At 39.4% G+C, this 21,887-nt stretch overlaps 3 protein-coding genes across 10 annotated transcripts in view; 1 reads left to right on the plus strand and 2 right to left on the minus strand.

Annotated features, from left to right (window-relative positions):
* Positions 1–402: 402 nt before the first annotated feature.
* Positions 403–3,972, minus strand: lrrc20 (leucine rich repeat containing 20). The gene is made up of 5 exons (XM_022190943.2): positions 3,688–3,972; positions 1,744–1,833; positions 1,336–1,485; positions 979–1,146; positions 403–880 (listed from the first exon to the last, which is right to left on the minus strand). Exons 1-5 carry the CDS (start codon positions 3,689–3,691, stop codon positions 744–746), a joined length of 549 nt encoding a protein of 182 aa, XP_022046635.1. The 5' UTR covers positions 3,692–3,972; the 3' UTR covers positions 403–743.
* Positions 3,973–6,461: 2,489 nt separating this feature from the next.
* Positions 6,462–11,818, minus strand: ndr2 (nodal-related 2). Its single transcript, XM_022190944.2, has 3 exons — positions 11,341–11,818; positions 7,847–8,583; positions 6,462–7,042 (listed from the first exon to the last, which is right to left on the minus strand). The coding sequence occupies exons 1-3, from the start codon at positions 11,606–11,608 to the stop codon at positions 6,890–6,892; spliced, it is 1,158 nt and encodes a 385-aa protein (XP_022046636.2). The 5' UTR covers positions 11,609–11,818; the 3' UTR covers positions 6,462–6,889.
* Positions 11,819–14,288: 2,470 nt separating this feature from the next.
* The window catches only part of pald1a (phosphatase domain containing paladin 1a), a 66,052-nt gene continuing 58,453 nt past the window's right edge, over positions 14,289–21,887 (plus strand). For 2 of the 8 annotated variants that reach the window (XM_022190991.2, XM_022190994.2), the window contains exon 1: positions 18,051–18,512. The gene's annotated coding sequence lies outside the window, so the exon portion shown is untranslated. Of the gene's footprint in view, positions 14,473–17,510; positions 17,528–18,050; positions 18,513–21,234; positions 21,353–21,411; positions 21,714–21,887 lie in introns of those variants that run through there. The other 6 variants (XM_022190993.2, XM_051939473.1, XM_022190992.2 and 3 more) reach the window with 5 other exon arrangements.

The raw sequence follows: 21,887 nt of genomic DNA on the forward strand, positions 1-21,887 counted from the left end.
ACAATTATTGACAATTTAAGCAATGCCGTTCCTCTTGATCTGTATCCTAGTCCACTGTTACCTACTATATTTGCATAACCATGTTGTTTTTTTATGATTGTGAACATAACCATCAATATTTTACTAATAAAACTAAAGCTGAAACAATAAATCCTGTGAGCCTAGTGTTAGAAAATTAATTGGCAATCATTTAATGACCCCTTACTGTAATCATTTTCCAATTTTTCCTCGGTTCCTGCTTCTCAAATAAACAGTAAATGCAATCTTGCAATTAAGTCAGTTATGTTTGTCTCTACAGCATAAGAAACTCTCAGTTCCCAATTCCCAAAGTATAACTGGCCTTTGAGTGTCCCTGTGCACCATCTAAGACATATTCAACACCCAATAATGGCACAAGATGGCTTATTTTCTCAGTATATTTAATTATAAGACCAAGATCAATAAATAAGCCCTTATAAATGTACAATCTGAGGCAAAAACATGTCAAATCGCATATCAAGAATGATTGATTTCATGTCCAAATGTCTAAAATCCAAAGGCCGCAGGGTGTGATTTCCAGCAGGACTGCAAACGAAGGCGTCACCTCCACACATCTTCCTGTTCCTGTTTCTTCTACAGCTTTGTGATATCTTCAAGTATTTTTTTCTCTCACCTCTCAGGCACACAGAAGCATCCAACCCAGGTAGTTAAAGGCACACAGCATGCAGTCTACAGGTGATGAAATGTGTATTTTATGATGCATTTTAGGATCCTGTTGTTGACAAAATGTCAAACTTGTGGGGAGATTGAAGAGCAGCCTGAGTGTTTGAGTCCAAAGGGTTTGATTTCACATTGAGCCACTTCAGCGCTGGCATGGCAGACAGCTTCTCCAGCGGTATTTCTGTCGAATGAAATTGGAAATGAGGGTAAGCTCAAAACAAATCATGTATTTCACACAAAAAGAAGGCATTATCATATTATTATTATTATTGTTATTACGGGTGATGCCGTTTCCCTCCAGGTCAATCCTCTCCAGCGAGGCTATTTCAGTAAGCTTATCAGGGAAGTCCGAGAAGCTGTTATTAGCCAGATTGATGCTGGTCAGATGCTCCATTTCTCCCACAGCGTCGGGCAGTTTGGTGAGAACATTCCCCCGCAGGTCCAGTTCTGCAAGGTATTTCAAGACATGAGTAAATGATGGGGCAGCTTGTCTGTTCGTCAGTCACAGCATGAAGACATTCTGTCAACATTTGTGAGGTGAACAGTATGTGAGACCAGCAGCGCGCAACAACACTTTTCTCCAAGATTGAATCTCATGTGTGGAATCAAATTGCTGTGCGGTGTATTTTCCGCTACCTCTGAGCTGAGTAAAAGTCGAAAAGAATTTGCTAGAAATGGCCTTCATCTCATTGTCAGCCAGCGTGATAAACCGAATGTTTCCCGTGACGCTCCTCAGGACCTTGAACACACCGTCTGGGAAGGAAATGAGCTTGCAGTTTGACAGGTCTGCAGAGGAGAAGAAAATCACTGTGAGATAATCGGGCATCAACACAGCAGGGGAATGCTGACAACCTACAATTAGCAAACACTTTGGGATTTCAAATTGTTGTCACCGGATGACTCAAATTCAAGTCTCTGTCACCACCTGCTGGTACAATCTGAGAGAACCTCATCTCTAAATCAAAGCTGTATGTTGCCAAAATAACAACAAAAGAGAAAAAGAGATTCAAAAAAAAAGAAAAAGATGTGTAAAGTGAATCTTACCCAAACTATCTTTGCCCTCCTCTACAGTTGCATTAATCCTGCGGGCCACATTTGCGACTGCCTCGGCCATTTTTTCCGCTGTAACTGCACCTGAGGGACGAAACGCAACATTACACTTTGACATACTTCTCATATAGGCTGGAGGACAGTCAAATAATAATTACAGTAGCTAACTACACTCTTTCAGTCAAAGCTCTTCTCTCTGCTGCCTCCACACTGAGCTTCCCACTGAAGTCAGCGCAGCACAGTCACTGCCTATCTTCGGCTTCACGCTAAAACCACACATTTTTAGCACAGCCAGCACTTTCTTATGTCTTCTTGACCACATGAGAAAAATCTTTGACGTATTTGCACCGTAGCACTGAATAAGCTTTAGTCCGTGGTTTTCCTCGATGCTGCCTTGCACCTGTGTGATGGGAATACACCTAATGTAAGTTGCTTTGAAGATGATTTTCAATGTAATATAATGCAATAATGTACTAAATGCTTAAGCAGTCATCGTTTTTTAATGCCACAATGAGTCAGTATGACAATAATGTTTTCTGTGTCCTTGTTTTAGCTAATCAAACATGTATTTTATATCCACTGATCACAGGTTCTGTTCACCTACCAGAGGATCCTACTGACAGGAAGGGACGTGATAAAGTAAGTCAAACACCTTGACTTTTGAGCAGAGTAGTTTTCAATATAGCTCAACAATTAATCAAATTCCGATCAAAATGGTGATTTGAAACTTGGGCTGCAACCAACGATTAATTCCACTGTTGATTAATCTGTTGATTGTGTTCTCAATTAGTTTTTTGGTCTATAAAATGTCACAAAATTGAGAAAAATATCTATTAGTGTTTCCCTAAGCCCAACAAGATGTTGTCAAAGGTCATGTTTTGGCCACAACCCCTAGATATTCAAAGTACTGTCATTGAAGAGTGAAGAAGTCAGAATATATTCAGATTTAAGAAGCTGGAATCACAGTTTTGACAGCTTTTTCTGTAGGATTTACTCAAGCCGATTAATTTAATAATCAAAACAGATTATTAATACAACAATGCAACAATGAAATTAGCAAATCAAAAAGTCTGTAATTCAAGATATACATATGCAGCAATTCTGCAGACAGGTAATTTAAATGATCCATGCTGCATCCTATGTATGTAATCTATTACACAGTGAATATTTAACTGAAGTGAGAAGAAATTTTTAAATTCAAAATGCAATATCTGTCAGAAAAATTGCAATTACTGTACATATTTTACCTAAATCATTACAATAATGTCTCCACTGTTAAACCTACCAATAGATAAATCACTGAGGCAACATAAACTAAACAAATTATAACAATAGATAATAATATTCCAAAACAGGCTCTGCATTTTGAGCTTTTTAAGGAGCACTAATCTGATTTATGCAGGGAAGTTACATTTCCTGCCACTGAACCATAGACTGTATAATAAAGGCTTATTTTACTTTATTATACAGTCTATACACTGGACATACTGAAATACAGAAAAAGAAATAGGAATACTGAATACTATATGTTGTAAAAACTTATCATCTGTAGTAAAGTAAAGAATGCTGGGAACCTTTAATTGAAAAGTACTCTACAACAGGTTGTTTCCCCTTTTAACTGAATTAAAACGTTATCTATTACAACGTAGCAAATCCTCACATTAAAACAGCAACGGTGAAACAGTAGAAAACTAACTAAACAGAGTATTTAGGACAGTGACTTTCCACTTCTGGATAAGAATAACCAACATGAGACTGAGCCATGCTACTAACTACACCTCTGGACCTGGTAGCTATACAAGATCTCATTCCCTATTTCGAAACAGTTCAAACTATAGTAAGCTATTTTCTTAAAAGCATGAAGCCGACCACACACCCACAATTATACAAATACAATCAATTTTTGTTTCATTTAGGCCATGCACAGAAGCTACTTACTCATAGACTGCAACTGGCAAGCTAATGTTACAAAACTTGGCAGCTGCCGGTGTTAGCTAACATCAGCTCCAGCAGCTCAACCAGTTAGGTGAGTGTGTATTTTTAGCCCGACAGAGGCTGATTCACGTGAATGTTGCATTAGTCATTAGAAAAAAAGAAATATGTGAAACACCTTAAATTCGAAAATAAGTAAATAACGTAGGATAAAGTCGAAGTTGCTCCGCGACAGTTACTAGGGCGTAAGCTAGCGTTAGCCTATGAGCTAACAGTTAGCTAGGCTATTCATTAGCGTCAGTGCTGCGCTGTGATGTTGCAGACACAGAGTCGCTCAACTTGAGCAGCAGTTTCACAGATAAATATTAGGTTACAGTTAGTAAGTACTACATATTACAACATGTTTTGTATGTACTGAACATGGGCCTTTTCAGTGATTTCAAGGAAACCCAAATTTCAAATTTTAGAGTGTAGAACAACAAGAAAACAATAGCTTAAAAAAAACAAACAAACCCAGAACCCTAAAGGCAGTTCATGCTGAGTTAAGAAAAAACAGCTAATAATCACATTTAACAAGCTGGACACATCAAATGTTCTGAATTTCTACTTGGAAAATAACTTATGTATTAAATAATCTTAGTAGTTGTCGAATAAACATTTGCTAGTCCACTTATTGTTGCGAGTCTTAATAAAAAGTTTGAATTGTAATGACAAACTTTTCCATATTTTCCTGAGACTGAAATTAGGAAGTTAAATGTTGTCTTACCTCTGAGGTTTGGTCAGCTATTCCCAGTTAGACCACTGTTATAGTTGTGACTCTGGAAAATTCCTGGTTAGTCAGTGTATTTTCAAAGAATGTCAATACAATGAGCTCTCTGGCTTCAGAAGAATGGAATTTAGTTTAGCATTGTTGCAGCTAACTGCCACTTTACAGTATTTGCTGGATATTCCCCTCCAATACAATGCTTTATTATGGATGTGAGAGGAATTTGGCTGTGAGTCACTGTTGGTGACTGAAACACTCTAAAACTAGAAACGTCCACCTCTTTTTGTGTGCCAGTGTGAGCATGAACATGTGTGTTGTGGATATAAGTGCAAGTATGTTGTGTCTATAACGTTTTATGACCATGCAAACCAAATCAGACAGGTTATTAGACAGAAAAAAAACTGTCTGATGAGTTCAGATCAGTTGCGCATAGCATACAAAAACAATATTTTCACCATATCTTCAAGAGTTATAAGTAATGAATCCCTTCAAGAACCCTCTAAATGTTATGCTGAATGAACTTTTTGATACAAATCTGGAAATATTGAATCAAACTTTAAACAACCAAGATTGTAAATCTCACAAGACATTTGCCGCCAGTTTTCATACTTGTCAGTTTTTGATTCTTACTATTTTAGACATTTTAATTGCCATCAAAAAGTAGATTGTGGTTTAATAAACAAAAGCTCTGATATTATTCTTGCAACTAAACACTTGTCCGGAGTATACGACTGAACACTTTATACCTTTTATATTCTCACATGCAAACAAAAAGCATAACAGGAATTCAAATCTGAAGTCAAAAATGCACAATCTTGTTTCATTTAGGAGCTATGAGCCATATGCGTCTTTTATCACCAGTAAGCTGGTGTTTTCACCGTTTTAAGGTGTTTGGAGTCATGGCAGAACCCATGATAGGTAGCCTTCCAACAGGCCTAGGCTTCCAGAGGTGCTTTCTGTAGTTCTGGTGTATGATGCTGCTGCTTTTTTTTCTGTGATATTCCTTCTTTTCCTCAGATGACAGCTTAGAGTAATCACCACTCGGGCATCCACCCCCTCTTGATGCTTTCTTTTGCTTTGGCATTATGCTCTCAGCTCATTCAATCTGAAAAGGCACCAGAAAAACTACGGAATGACAGTTAAGTCTTAGAAAGTACACACATTGGCTTATTGACTAAGTTTAGTAGAACAACAAGCATGAAAATTAAGAATAATCTCAAAGGTAAAATTTACAAACTTATTTGGCGACCAAAAAAAATTCTAAAAAAGCTTGCATTTTTTACTGCATCAACAAATTGATGCAAACTCATTTTACTATGCCTAGTTAGGCTTATCAAGTTAGAATTTCAAACATAAATAATGAAAAATGACGAAATGCAAGTTTTTTTTAGAAAATTCAATAATTTTTTCACGCATCAACAAATCAAGGGGGGTGGGTTAGTATTGACTCATAGTACTCTTATATTATGAAGCTGAATATGTTTTGCTGTACACCATTTTGATCCTCTGGTCCTTCTGAATAAAATGACATATAATACATGTGTGTAGGTGTCATACTTAGCCTAGAATACAAGAAATAAAACAAAATCTTACTTACATTTTTAAAAATTGCGTACGTCTTTGTAACTGGACCTTGCTTCAAAGACTGCACCAGATGAATAGTGAAAAGTACCTGAAATCCTTAAAACTAGGTGTCATTTTAAACAAGAGATCATACTTAGTAGACAGAAACCTTAAAATATGTTGCACATTTGGTATTGGTGACACAGAGCTGCAATAAAGTACACTTCTGAAAACATTGTCACAAAAAATGGACATTTTTTGCATTTTTTTTACATAAAAGGCTAAAAGGTTGGTATAAAAATGTATCATAAGACACCTTTGGGGGTTATTATCTAAAAGAGCACATTTTTTTTACCCTAGAAACAACTATTTTTTACTGGATTCAGTTATTTTTGTAGCTTGCAGAATTTTTTTCACACTCGTGGCACTAACTCCTGACTCAAAATTTGAACCTTGTCATAAATACATTTTTTATTATTTACAATAAATATACATTAATTTACATTAACACAAATGACAATATACAGATAAAACAGTGCTGGAATATTCAACAACATTGCCCTTTCATGCTTACACTGGTGAAATTGACAAGTTAATGGGAATAAACTTTTACATTAGTTTGTGACAAAAGCTTAATGCTGATGTTGAGCTTGAATTTCAGCACATCTTAGGATAACAACATCCTCCTTACAAAACAGAGCCCACATCACAATTTCAAGTCGTGTCGCCGCGCATATAGACGAGATATACTCTTACAGTGCACAGTGACGAATATCAAAGAGCTTTTTGTCCTTCAGGCTAAGTGTTTTTCTTTTGTTTTTCAGAAACATCACAGCATTTCTGAAGAATGCAGGACATGTTTCGAGGTGGCTATAGCCGTCACTGGCAGCCACATTCATCCACAATCATGTCCTCGTGGTGTCGAAGGAGCATTTCTCCGTTCTCATAGTACAGCATGCTTAACGATCTCATTTTGGTTGGAGCACAGCAGGGTGAGGCCACTCTGTCAGGGTAGTGATGCTTCAATAGACTCTGGGGGGGGAAAAAAGAGAGATTAAAAGGAGGATTTATAATATTATAGATAATTCCAGGTTAAAATACTTGCTTTTAGTTCATTTATCCAAGCTATCATCTGTGGGTGTTTTGAGAGCACAACAAATATTTAAATAATTATGATCTTGTCTAGAAAGTGTTAGAAAATAGTAACAATTGCACTTATAATTTTGCACATATAATTTAAATGGGCTATTTTAATTGTTCAGCTTTTGGATATAACAAATTAAAGTATGAAATCTTACAGTGGTGAGAAGTTAGAACTACTTAATGTTTGTTTTTAGACTGAAAAATGACTCTAATGATTCATTGATTCACTGAAAATCAATTGTTACTCGACTTTTTTTAATCCTCACAATATTGCTGGTTTTCCAGTTGCATACTTTTGGTCTCCTCATATATCATCAAGCACAATGCTGCACTCAGGTCATGGCCGATTTACTGTAAACATTAGCTTCTGACATGCCAACTGATTCCACCTAATCTATCTGAGATAATTACAAATACTGTGGGTGTTGGTGGGTATATGTCTCCTATTTTGGGTCCCAAATACAACTAGGTGGTGTCAGCACAGAAAGAACACATTCATGTGAGTGCACTGACTCTAAATTAGAAAAAATATGTGTTTTTAAAGGATTGTATCAGTTGTATTCACAGTAACACAATCTGCTATGCTTAACATTTACGTGGAATGTCTGCTATAGTTAGAATGTGATTGATTTGATATTAAATTAGTGGCCTAAACAATCATAGATAGATAGATAGATAGATAGCAATACTTACCTGCATGTATGCATGGTCGGTTGGATTTAGATCTTCTCCCAGAGGACTAGGGCAGGAACCTTCGCAGCGGTAGGCGTTATATCTCTTAGGAAAAACGATCCAGTAACCCCAGCCTATTTGATTAAAGTCGACATGAAGATCTACTCTATGACAGTGAGATTTTTCCTTCCCTCTTCCCGTGTGTTCTCTCTGACCACGTTTGCCTCTTCGCCTCTTCGGCCAGTGGGCCTTTTTTATCTCAGCCGGGGACAAGAACTTGGATTGCTCGGCTGTATGGAGCAAGCTCGCTTTAGCCTTTGATTTCTCATCAGACCCCGTGTGCAAGAAGACGACCAGCAAGGCCCGGTCGGTCACGTCATGCTGCTCCCTTGAGCTCGCCACATAAACGGGCCGATCTGGAAGAGGCAGGCTTCTCTTTTTCTTCGTCGCTTTCCTTTTTCGTGACAATCTCTTGTGCCGTAGTCTGGCTGTGGCCTTCTGCTCGAGCCAGCTCAAGAGAGGACTCGTCATGTTGAACACTTTCCAGCTCTGAGACGAGGTGACCAGCGATGAGTCAGTGAGCTGCCCGACCAGCTGCATTTCCTGGCCGCGCTGGTGATAAACCTCCACGGTGATGTTGGAGGCAGCGGGGGTCCGAGGAGGCCTGATCCTCAGCTCGACTGCCTGGATCTGCTTGTCGGTCAGCAGGGCGTGGAGGTCGAAGGTCACCACCCAGTGCCTCTGTCTGTAGATCAAACCTGGCGAAGTAAAAACAGAAGAACTTGTGGAAATGAAGTGCACACTCCATATCATGGCACTGTGAATTATACCGAAATCACGACATTGACACACACGTAAACTATTGCGCCAAGGCAAAGATACAACATGTTTGAAAAGTACTAAATAATATATAGCCTAAGCCGTTGTGTCAGTATAATATATAATCAGTACAATGATTATTTCTGCATCCACAAAAACACATTACAGTGAATATAAACTAGTACACTTTAGTGATATACTTGGGTGACAAGACAATATAAATACTAAGAAACAGTAGTTATCTTTTTAACAATTAACTATTTAGCCTGTTTCCTTATAAAAACCATGTATATAATGCCAGTCTTGAGTTTCCAGTGACTCTTATAATTCTTAATTTTCTATAATGCAATCATTATAACACGTGTGTTTCTGCATGTGTTTCTGTCATCAAAAAAACAACAACCATGCATTTTGTCTCTTTCATAGATCTATTATATGCTTTCTGGAAATATAACCAAGTATACTGGGTAAAAAATATACAACAAATGTGCCATTTGACCATTTTAGCCTAAACTAGACACATTTGGTAGCCATCAATAAGCTTCTGGTTGTATCTTTGACCACAGAATTAAATATTAACCCTCCTGTTGTCCTCATTTACGGGCACCAAAAAATATGTTTCCTTGTCTGAAAAAAATCCAAAAATTCAGCAAAAAAATTCCCCAAATTTCTGAAAATTTGCAAAACCTTCAGGGAGAAAATCCCAATAATTCCGTTAAACTTCAGCGACCCGTATTCCGGACGTCTTGAGATGTGCAAACGTATTTTGCTAAATTCACAGAAGCTGCAAAGTCGATGACAGAAACATTATACATCTGCCGGTATGAACCACTTTCAGATGTGATTACCACAGCGGGTAATATAAACACATTTGTCCAACAAACAACAAGCAACGTAAACAGCACAACTCACCTTTGAAGGCTCATAACTAGTCACAGATGAAAATATACCACAAAAAACGGCCATAATCCAACCTTGGACATCCAGACAAAACAAGCCAGTAAAATATTTTGTCCAAAACATGTCTTCAAATCAGTAAACAATCCACAAATAGCTAGTTTTCGTGAACGTGCACCTCGCACTGCGCGTCCCATATTTGGGATAGGCTACAGCACCCCCCGCAACCCTAGTGAGGATAAAGCGGTGTCTAGAGAATGGATGGATGGATATTTGCGAACTTCAGTAGAAATTTCAGGCGGAATTGACTGCAGTATATAGGGCTACAGTTTCCCTTAAAAGTTTAATTTGAAAAAAAATCCCCCATAATTTGGTAAGAAAAGTCTTGTAAATATTTTCAAAAAATGAGTAAATATCTTCCAAAAAAATCCTAAAAATATCTAAAGGGAATAAATATGTATCAGTAAGACTTCTAATATTTTCTTTAAGAACATTCACAAAAAATCATCCAAAATCTAGCGAATTTTGCTGGATTTTGGTTGATTTTTTGTGAATGTTCTTAAGAAACATTTTTAACATTTCTTTTTTTCTACCAAAAAATGTTCAAAGATTTCCAGAAAATGTGGACATCGGAAGTTTCACTGTGAAATTCCCCCCCCCCCCCGCATTTTCATACTTTAAAACGGGTCAATTTTGACCCGGAGGATGACACGAGGGTTAAGAGTCACAGGAGCCACTTTACAGGTGTATGTAAACTTCTGCTTACAACTATAAAAGACGCTGGAGTAGCATAAAAGCACACATCATTTCAGTTGTATTGAAATGTGACTTCATCATGATAGAAAAGTAAATAAATACTGTCCGTGGGGAATCAAAAATCTGATTGTATCAGCTGACATTGAGCCATGAAGGTTGAGGCAAATATTACATGTAACATAATTACCTCTCTGACCCCATGATTAATCTGTATGTACTGACTAGAGCAAATCAAAGCTGCTTGTGAGGCTTAAATAGAACCCAGCCATTGTTCCAGTGCAACAACCTACCCTGTGCCCACATCTGTGATTGGTGTTGGCCATTGTGATTCAATGAACAGGTGTGGTTCAAATTAATCCAAAGGATTTAAAGCATTTTAAACATTTAACCTCTTTCATTGTTCAGTGCATTCGCCTGCTGACTCTTGATCAAAAGTGCAAACCACCCCTCGCTCTTAATCCACTCAAACTCAAACACGGGAGCCGAAACCGGTCGTTTTTAACACATCTCTGCCTCTCCCGGTTTCTGCATATCCTCGGCCAAACAAATAGGTAGGAACTCTGACACCTAGCAGCCATGTGAAATTGGATTCAGCAGCAGGGAAGGGCTGCTTCTGTGTCAGCTGCTTGTGCCACCGTTTAGTCCCGACCTCTAATCTAATCAAGCCAAGTGTGAAGAAAGAGCGAAGGGAAGTTGTTGATTTGAGCTGCCAGGGGGATTTGTATAGGGGGATGTCTGGCGGGGTATCTCAACATCACCTATTCAAGAAAAAAGAGGTTTGCTTTGAGAATTAGACAGAAAACCGGCCTTTTCACACGCTGGTCCCCGCATGGTTGTTCAGCCTCTCAGCCTGGATGTGGATTGAAGCCCTCTGATGTCGTCTGGCGCTGAGAGGCCAAAAAATAATCTAACATCTAAAGAATGAAGGAGAGATCTGACTCCAGCCACAGCTCCAAAACCTAAACTTCCATCTCAATGCTTCATCTCGACTTCCCCCTTCATTTATCACTCATCAATCAAACCATTTTCCAACCAGATCTCACCTTTAGCCACGATACTCTTCACCGTGTCCGCTTGTCTTGGTGCGTCCTGCTCCACAGCATCCGCCGGCCTGGAAAAGTTTGACTTGAAATTCCGGTAAAGGTGCATCATGTAGCTCGGTAGGTGAAACCCGGTGGATCGATTGGTGATGGCGAACCGGTGCAGCGGCCTCATGAAGTCTCCATCCCGGGGTCTGTGGATCCCCTGAGCCAGCAGCAGCACCAGCAGAGATGCATGCAGCGCGACGCTCAGAGCTCCCAATGAGCGCATGTTTAATGACAAAAATTCCTGTGCCGGGGAGATTAGGGACGTCTTATATATCCTCACCCACCCCCTTTCATGTTTAACAAGTAGCTGAGAACATTAAAAGAAATTGACATGCGTCCTCAAGACTTGTTACCTGACAGCTCATCATCCATTCAGCTGCTAATGAGGCGCCTGTGTTTACAAGGAGCGCAGCGTTTTGTTTGCGCCGCGTTTCTTTGGGCATCTGCAGCCCACAGACTCCCCATGCTTGGACTAATTGTTCCTGCTACTCGGCTTACACTAATTGTTAGGCTTTCCCATAGCGTAGTGTCTATTAAATGTCATCTGAAATGGGACTACAGGGAGAAAGACCAAAGCACGGTGCTTACTGGACACTAATATTACCAAAAAAGCCACGTAAAATAGCTCTCTGTACACTGTAAAAACAAAATGGTCAAAAATTCAAATATGGAAACAAGAATGCCAGAAAAAAATGTTTTAAAACCGTTAAAGAACAGTTACAGTATGTATATCATTGCAGTATATATGCTGTAATAAAAATAAAAAGTTATTTTTATGGTAAAATTTTGGTAAAATTCTGGTAAAGCGTTTTCTAAGAAATATATCTGTGCTGTTGATTTTATGGCTAACAAATGTGCTTCATTCCATATTGTAGTGGGGGGAAAAGATTTGACCTTTGAAAAAATGTAGATTTATTTGAAAAATACCTATAAAACAAGAAAAGCAGAAAAGAAAAGTATTCCGCCAAGGCTGTTCATTCTCCATATTGTCAGAAATGCAGCGTTTATTTATTGGTTATTGATGTTTAGAAATCACAGCAACATAGAATGTGGCGTTGCGCTGAGCACAGGCGTGTTATGCATATGTATGGATTGCAGCAAGAAGATCCCCGGTTCAAATCCCGGGCTGGGCCTGGGATCTTTCTGCATGGAGTTTGCATGTTCTCCCTGTGCATGTGTGGGTTTTCTCCGGGTACTCCGGCTTCCTCCCACAGTCCAAAAAGATGCTGAGGTTAATTGATGACTCTAAATTGACCGTAGGTGTGAATGTGTGTGATTGTCTGTCTGTATATGTAGCCCTGAGACAGACTGACGACCTGTCTAGGGTGTCACCTGCCTTTGCCTGAGTCAGCTGAGATAGGCTCCAGCACCCCCCGTGACCCTAGTGAGGATAAAGCGGTGTATAGAGAATGGATGAATGGATGAATACTTTTACCCGTTATTGTCTGTAATTTCTTTTATACTTTAGTGGATATTATAATGATTCATAATAAAAAAAGAAAGAAAACTCATTATTATTTTAGTGTAATTGATCTTTTGGTAAAGTTACCCGAAAATACCTGTTAAAAGAAGATAATTGTGGAAATTATTTAGAGTTTTGGCCTGCATTATTTTTTGATGGTTAATGAATACTTTAAAAATAATACTATGTAATTCTGCAAAATGGCAGTTCTGTAAAATAACTTCTTTTCCAGAAAAAATACAGATAAAAATGTTTTTAAAAAACATGAATTTTTCACAGTGCAGTCAGCATTACAGTGATTCTGATCTTAATCATGATTATGATGATCATGACCTTAGCTTAAAATCCACATTAAAACCAATTGTAAAACAGAAATTAATTACAGACAGTGTTTACAGCTTTGGTTTGTTTGTTTTCCGTGAACACGTAGATTAATACTTAATTATAATAACATTTTACTCGTTGTTTTTTCTAATTCAGCAAAAACAGGGAGAATCTGTAAATTCAGTGTATTATTAAAAATACAGTTAAATATAATGACATTTATTTTTACAGTGTACTTAACATCATAATGATTGTAAATAACATTTTACTATGACCAAAGCATAATTTATCTTTTGGTGAGTTACAATAAAATACCTATTAAAATCAATATTAAAACAATAAATCATAGTTTGTTACAGTTTTGGCCTTTTAAGCAAATATTTGCTATACAAAATGCTGCTTTTTGATAGATCTTACTAGTTATCATCTGTAACTCGTCAGAACAGGGAAAATTTGTAAAACAACATTAATTTCTTTTAAAAACAGTACATTTAAAACACATTTTTCCATAGTGTAGTCAACATTATAAAGATAGAAATAAATGACATTTCATTATGGCCTTATGACCAAATTTATCTTTTATCTGAAACATGTGTTGCATAACTAGGCATTTCGTTTATTATTATACAGCAGAGGACATTTTATGACAAGTGTATTAAGATAAAAGATGAAAACAGAGATAAGAAGATGTGAAAACACAAAAATAAGATAAAATCAGTATAAACTTAATGTTGACCTCAATATCAGCCCCAGTGGAATTAAACAGGAAACAGGCACCTTATCTGTCTCTTACATTTAACTGCTTGAGGTTCACTTTTACAAATTATACTGTTCTCATGGAGTTTTACAACTTCTAAATGATCAAAATTTAATGTTTACGTTAATTCTCTGTATTCAGTTTTGGGTTTTTCATTATAATATTACTATAATTTTTAAATATGACACTTAACATACTGTTAAAGTAAATGTTTTTGCCTAATATAAAAACTACTAGAGGATTTTTTTAAATTTTTATTGGCTTCTTAACATATAAAAAATGTTGGTCCATGGTTTGGACGTTTTGCTCGATAGCGTCTGTGGATGACCGCACACCGCGCATGCGCCTTCCGTATTTTATTCACACAGCGAAATCCTTTTCCTCGTAAATTTCTCGAGAAAGTACCAAAAAAAATCAATGGATGCGTCCCCCCGCATCGATACAAACACAGAGCTCTGCACACAGGCCTCATCCTCCGAACGCAGCAACGACAACATGATCTCTTCTCGGCCTGGAGCTTTTTCACAAACCGTGTGCTGAAATGGTGAGTAGCCTTTAAAGTTTACGGCTCCTGTTGCACGAACCACGGCAGCCTTAAAAGTTGATATTGGTGGCGCTTTTTGGATGCACAGACTCCATTAGACTCTCGGTGCATTTAGTAACTAATCTTTGGGTTTGTGTTTGAAAGAGACTGGAAGCAGTGGTGGATATTTTCATGATGCGAAGTGCTTGTGTGGCTGATGGGGCATACATGTGCTTGGCAGCCCCCCACTCTCCACGCTGCTCTGGATTCTGCTCTGCATCTTGTGATTTGGCGACAGACAGGGATGGAAATCAAAGATGGGGATATTTGATCTCCAGCTGTGCTAAATGCCACTTTGTGCTTTTATTTTCTTTGTACTCAAGTAGAAACCACTTCGAGGTTCACTGTGATGTGCAGCCTGCAGTGAATGGATGCCACAAACACTTGACTACTTAGTAAAATGTTTGATCATTTCAAGATTTTATGTGCTGTGTTAACATTTGCATGGACTTCTTTATATTTAATGTGCATATGTAAGTGGTGAGAAAACACATCCTTTATCTTTTCCTTGGAAAAGCTAAGTCATATTTGACTTTATTGCTCCCAAAAATGAAGTCGCATGCTTGAATATACCGTTACAGCCAACATGTAAAGTAGGAAAAATACATTTTTAGCCTTGTGAATGCAGTTCAAATGCATTTTCATCATATTTTCTGTATTTGACATCATTAAAGCAAACTGTGCATATAGATGTAGTCAGAAAACAGCACAATAACAAATACTTTCACACGTAGAAAACAATGAGAACCACAAAGTAATTTACTCGTGTAAATGTATTTGTATTATTCAGTCGTGAGTATGTACAAGAACAACAAAATAGTCTGAATTTAAGGACAAAACCAAAACAAAATGTGGATGACAGCTATGAAAAACTAAATGGTGTTCGACCTCATTGTTTAAAAAGTAAAAAAAAATGAAGCTGCATGCGTGAAAATGCTGTTGCAGCCAACAGATAAAGTAGAAAAAACATTGTTCGCCTTGTGAATGCAGTTCAAATACATTTTTCACCTGTTTTTCTACCTTTGGCATCACTTAAACTGTACCTTTTAACAAGTGTGCATGTAGAAGATGTGAGAAAACAGGACAGAAACAAATACTTACACATATTGGACACATTCAGAGCAAAAATGCTGTTTACAAGTGCAAATATATTTTTATTATTCCATTTTACACATATATAAAAATAGCAAAATACTATGCATTTAAGGAAAAAAAATAAACAAAATGTGGATGCATAATTAAAAAAGCTAAGTCATGTTTGACTCTTTTGCTCCCAGAAGTGAAAAACATGAAGTTGCATGCTGGAATATATTGTTAAAGCCAGCATATAAAGTAGAATTTTACTGTTTTTGGCTTGGGAATGCTGCCCAAGTACATTTTTTGTCATGTTTTCTACACTTGGCATCATTAAAGCATACCTCTAAGGAAGGAAAAGGATTTGCTCACACTCTAAAATGCCCACATGCATGATCATCGCCGACAAAATGTGACACGACATGTTCATTCTTGCCGTTAGGTGTAATGTTTGAAATGTCTCGAGCGAAATAAGACAAAGCACATGATGCCCTTTGATGTGTTGTGTTGTCGTCGCGGCTTTTGTTAAATTTGGCCCCGTCCAGCTGGGATCATTCTCCTCCCTGCGTATCAGTTTACCTCACATTTTTCAGGGAGGGGGAGACAGAAACTGACCCTTGACAGCTCAGATCGGACAATTAATCAAGAGTGAGAGCGTGAAACTCCTCAGTGAAGGAACACTTGGATTATCATGATTGAACTATTCATTCTGAGTTTATCTTGATGAGAGGCGTGACACAGAAACTTCTCGCAACTTTAAGACATTGTCATCGCTTTCACTTTATAATCAACTAATTTTAAGTAGTAGAGATATTGATTAGATTAGGTTTCGGGTTGCTTCAGGCACGTGCAAACCTTTAAAACCAAGAGTTACTCATTGGAAACTGTTGTTTTTGGGGTATATGTTGGAAAAGTAGTGCCAAGTTACTGTATAAACACATGTTTTGGCTTGAAATAGTTGACGTAACAGAAGGGACATCTGTGTTCCAGCACATCTGACTGCAGTGGATAATTTTTACCACAAGGTGTCATATTTGAACACTGGACTGTACTGTTGTAGATCCCCTAAATATGCTCCTTTGGGTATTTCTCATTAATTATCATTGCTGCTTCCTAGTAGCAGTGGCATGTATTTTTTAACTTGTGACATTTTGAAAGAGGGAAAATCTGATTTTGCCACCTGTGTCTTTATGAAAATGTGAAAACATCGTATCAAGCTGCTTCTGGAAGCTGAACTTTAGGCTCAGGTGAAAGGTTTCCGTCAGCATCTTCTCCTTTCCTGTTGCTGTTAGAAGGATTTTAACAAATTGGCCTTTTATGGGTCGGACACACACTAAGCTTAAAGAAAGGAGTCGGACAAGACGGGTGATATTAGCCATGTGCTCTGTTTCCATTGTGGACATTTAACAGACGGGATGTTTTACTTCGTCCGTCAGAGAACATCCTCTTATTCCAAATCGTGCTCTATTATTGCCATGAAATGAAAAAAAAATGGAAGTGAAGTGTTTGATCGTACCTAGATGGGTCATTGTGCGTATTTTTGGCACTTTATTTTTATTAAAGCCATTATTTCCTCTCGATTTCTTGATATGTACGGTTTGGTAACAAAGCATATTTACGACTCGTCACTTCCCCAGATTGATTCATTCATGTTCTGAAGGTTTTAGCGGCTCACGGGAGGGGTTTGTTTCACATTTACGGTGTTGCAACAACTTCAGAGTCTTGGCCCTGCGCTGCTGCAGGAAGGAAGGAACAGGTGTGGCAGCGGCAGATTTTACATCCATATCTCGAAAACTGCTCACTAGTTTTGCAAATCGGCTTAGTGTGGACATTATCGTGTGACAGACTGTTGATTACACGTACTTTTTGTTGCAGGCAGCCACTCAGGAGATAAGCTTCATGTTGTTGGCTGTTTTGGAATCTTAGCTGTAAATATAGTCAGGTATGTTTGATTTTTGAGGTTTGTCTTGGTCCGTGCAGGTATTTGATGTGTACTAAATGCTGCTGGATTTGATGTTTTCTTTATGTCCACTGGTGTGACTACAAGAGCTGCAGCACACAGCCGTTTGCAGCTGAACCTCAGGCTTAAATCTAAGTATTTGCCCAGCTGTAAGCCTGTTTACCTTGAGCGTGGCATGTGTTAACCGCTAATGAATGGAGCAATTAGAACATCGTCGTGAATTGGGCTTATGTGATGTCATCTGTGTGCAGTTGTTAGCGACCGGCAGCCTCCTGGCAGGCCGGCGCTGCTGCTGCTGCTGCAGCAGCGCGTCAGCTGACGGTGATGCTGCTGCGGACTGTAATTGAATTGAAGGTTTAATTTGACTCGTTTGATACAGTTGTTAAAAGGTCTGCCATGTGTGGAGGGTGCTGTGTTGCCAGGAGGCTCCGGTAGTGATTGGATAGCGAGCTGGATGATGAGTAAGCCTCTGTGGGTCCGCCTCCACATCCTCTTTACACACACACACACACACACACAAATCCTGGCGAGCAGCCTTGCACCTCATGCACAGGGGATGCAGACTAAAAAGTAGCAAAAAAAAATGCCAACAAGGAAGCATGTCTTCACTCATTTAACAGTTCAAACGGAGAGCTGTGCCCCCCCTCCACCCCTCCTCTCTCTCTGTGCTTTCTCCTGCTGAGTGGCTGTCTGGGATCTGTCCTCGCTGAAGGACACGTTCATTGACTTGCTTTATAAGGACACGTTAATGATGCGAGACTGCCGCCTGCTGTAGTTTGATCAGCAGGCAGAGACGGATCGCCTCGCAGATCAGACGGAGGGAAGCCAGAGAGGATGACTGACTGACTGACTGAGACGCTTGCCGGAGAGCTGTCATTTTGGTTATTTTTAACCCGCTGCTTTCTGTTCTGTCATCCTCTGAGACTCGTGCACCTCTCGGATGGTGGACCGAGCAGCTTAATGTCAGGTACAGTTGTGACACTTTATGTTGAACGTTGCTGCAGGCTTGCGGCTGCTAGACATGTCATCAGAATGTCTCTGCAGGATACAAAAAGGAAATGTCTGAATATCACTTTTAGATGCATGTTGTGATTTTTACCTCAGTCTTCTGACTGAACTCCTTTTGAACTGTAAAATGTCATAAAACAGAAAAACTACTTTCCCATTCCCGGAGAGGTCTTCCCTTCCTCTCCATTCATGTTTGACTTTCACGCACTTACATGGGTTGCATTCTTCACAGCAAGTGATGCCAAGGCTCTCCTCTGAAGTGTTTATCAAGCTCGCATTCCTTTACCAGAGGACCAGCGCTTGTTTGACAGCGTTCTGGCACCAACTTTGAAAACGCTGCTGCTCAGTCAGGATTTGTTTGCGCTCACACAAGTTTACCACTTTGGTCTGAGTGGCAAGCGAGAAGAAACATGTTAACAAATCGGTGTAAAATCTGTCAGTGTAGAGGGCAGATTTTTTTTCTTTTTTTTTTTGAGGGTGTGACAAATAGAAAATGCTGTCAGTTGGCGTGGCGGTGCTGACAGAATATTGTGGTCAGACACTGGGGTTTAGAAAAAAACGAAAGCCACATTACTGCAACCTTGAAATCATAGGGGGATCAAATTGCCAGCTTGAAATGAAATAAATTACAGACGTGGCTTTAAAAATAGACCTGCACACCGTTTTTAGCAGCTCAGTGTCGAGCTGTGACGAAAGCGAGGCAGTTTGTGCGCTCTGAATGCCAATGCGGACTGTCTGCCTTGAAGTGCAAAAAGCTATTTCACACTGAAATTGCACCCTCGAACAATGTGTCGCACGGCTTCCTCTCACCGCAGTCTATTTCTGAGCAGATTGCTGGGAGATTTTATTTTGGACAAAAGCAAACATCGGAGCTGTACGCTGACACAAATTCACAATGAGGTTTTTGGAACAGTTGAAGGAAAACAAAAAAGATTTTCTGCGGAGGAAGCACTGAGCTCATTTCCGCACAGAACTGATATTTAGCTCAGGAACTAGCAATGTCCTGTGGAATCGCGCCTGCATGTAACCCTTCACCTCACTGGTGAAATATGTGTACAGCTGCAGGGAGGAAGTTTCAGAGCGTACAACTAAGCACTTCCTGTTAAGGTGTACTTACACTTCCTCTGCTTGGGGGGTGTGACTGGCTTTTATTCAGTGATTTTTGCTGGTCTGCTACCCTGTGATTAGTCAGAGGCTGCTGTTTGCAGTTGATATAAATAATTCTAGGACTCTGTGACTCCAGTTAAACCCAATTAAATGAGGTTTTTGAGAAAAGCTGAAGGGTTTTATTGTGTATTCTTCTATATACTGTTGAAACATCTCAAGACAAAGTTTCCTGATAAATTTGGTGTCGTGTTAGAAATGAAAATCTTGCAACATTTCTGGCTTCATCAATCCATTAAGTGAGGACTTACTGTCACTTTTCCATTAATGTTCCTTCATTTAGACACAGCAGTGAAAGGCAGAGCCACAATACGCACATGATATTTGACATTACGGTGATATTTATTACCCAATAATGCAATAATAAACCAAATGCTATATCTAAACTAATAGGATCTTATCAAACTGTCTAGATAGCTAATAACCTAGTTTACTTATGATTACCTCAAACACTATAAAATCTGTGTATATATGTGATGATAACCTAACTGCTAATTTATAAGCAGTAACTGTGATGCAGCTCACGGTTCAGCCTGAAGTCGGCTGCTATGCAACAAATGATTTAACTGCGGCTTATAAACCGTAACTCGGTTTGATAGCTCACCTGTCTAGAGTGAAATAAAGGACACAGTTGGACTTACTGTTAGATGCAGATCTGGATTGATCCTGTCTCCATGTTGGGGATCATTTATAATTCGAATGAATGAATGCGCATGGAGCTGGAGATGGAGAGGAAACACTCCTACAAACAGCTGGAAGCGGCAAACTAAAGTCCAGCTCCTAGTAAGGCTTTCTTGGCAGTCAAGTTTTATTTTGTAACATGTGAAATTGCATAGGAAAGTGGAAAAAGACAGGTTGTTTATTTGTGTCTTTGTGATGTTTTTGAGCGGTATTGGTGCTGGAATTAATCATTTCATGCAGCTCTAACGTGATGGGCTGAATACATAAGTTGTTGTGACCTAGTAAGATTGTAGATGCCGCTTTTACAGAAAAGTGACGTGGTTGCTCGTTCAGACGCCAAGCTGACGCGTTAAGTTGCCATCAGATTAGTAGAAAGGAGTACACATCTAAGTGGAGCTTCATTCTTCACAGTCAGCAGGCTTTTAGACTTAACATTGTCAGACTGAACAAGTGGCCTCCGTGGAGACCAGAAATTCCCAAGATCCTTGAATTAGAAGAGCACTATTGCTAAATAAGCATATTGCCTTGAATTTGTGAGTGTTTTTTGGGTTTTTGCTGCCATGCTTGCGGTCCTTATCTCAACCTCGATGTAGGAAGTTGTGTCGAAAGATCTCCTCTGCTTTACAGAGTGATACCCATCTCTCTTGAACCCCTGCATCTCTTGTGAATGAAGAGTGCTCTGCATCCTTCCTCGGGGCCACCAACAGATGCATCCTGCAGCTGCAAGCTCCTTCCTGTCTGCACTCAGACCCTTTTGTCTGAAGACGTTGCTACAGCAAAGTTGGGACACCGGCTGAATTTAAATGGGGCAGGGCTGAATGGAGCAATGCTGGTAGGCTGGCAAGAGGCTCCAGTTTCCATGGCCTTATTCTCGCCGTGCCATCGGCAAATTCAAATATCGCTGCCATTGGCTAACTTTGACCAGCTGTTCACAGGCTGACATGCACAGAAAAGGTGAATTGGAGAGAATTGATTCAGTTTGTTTGACTTTTTGCATTGTTGTTGTGCATCGTCAGAGGGAATCTTGTCGTTTTATTGGCCTCGCGAGCAGTGTGGCGCTGCTCAGGCTGACGTGTGGGATAAACAGCCTCTCTGATGAGTTGCCTTGATTGGCTCTCCAGGAGGATGTTTATGACTGAGGGCTATTTCTACTCAGGCCTCCGCCCCGACTGCCCGCCCGCCAGCCCGGCCGCTACACCAGGTCTGCCTGTGCTGAAATCAGTGTTGCTGAGGAGCTGCTCTTGTTTGTAACAGGAACTTCCGTATCAAAGAGTGTGTGCACTATGGTGTCGCAGCAGAGGTGACAGGCTGTAAGGTAAGGCAGAGGAGGGTTTCCGATGTTGCACTTTCAGTCAGACAGGCCGCAGCATTTTAAGTTGTTGCTTTCCTTTTGGAGGCCCATGTAGCTGAAGAGTCAGGAAGTATCGGGCAGCCTTATTTAACACTCAGATGTTTTACAAATAACCTCAACACCACTGGGGATATGATA

This window comes from Acanthochromis polyacanthus, chromosome 19 (assembly GCF_021347895.1).
Source record: "Acanthochromis polyacanthus isolate Apoly-LR-REF ecotype Palm Island chromosome 19, KAUST_Apoly_ChrSc, whole genome shotgun sequence".
NCBI classification, from domain to species: Eukaryota; Metazoa; Chordata; class Actinopteri; family Pomacentridae; genus Acanthochromis; species Acanthochromis polyacanthus.

What these genes read in the sequence shown, in the direction of transcription:
- lrrc20 (XM_022190943.2), bottom strand. An exon ending in GACTTTTACTCAGCTCAGAG is followed by an intron (nt 1,147 to 1,335) that starts GTAGCGGAAAAT and finishes AATACCTTGCAG; the next exon opens with AACTGGACCTGCGGGGGAAT. An exon ending in GGAGGGAAACGGCATCACCC is followed by an intron (nt 881 to 978) that starts GTAATAACAATA and finishes TTCATTCGACAG; the next exon opens with AAATACCGCTGGAGAAGCTG.
- ndr2 (XM_022190944.2), bottom strand. Translation starts at nt 11,608, where the DNA reads ATGCGCTCATTGGGAGCTCTGAGCGTCGCGCTGCATGCATCTCTGCTG. An exon ending in GAAGAGTATCGTGGCTAAAG is followed by an intron (nt 8,584 to 11,340) that starts GTGAGATCTGGT and finishes TTACTTCGCCAG; the next exon opens with GTTTGATCTACAGACAGAGG. An exon ending in CCGACCATGCATACATGCAG is followed by an intron (nt 7,043 to 7,846) that starts GTAAGTATTGCT and finishes TTCCCCCCCCAG; the next exon opens with AGTCTATTGAAGCATCACTA.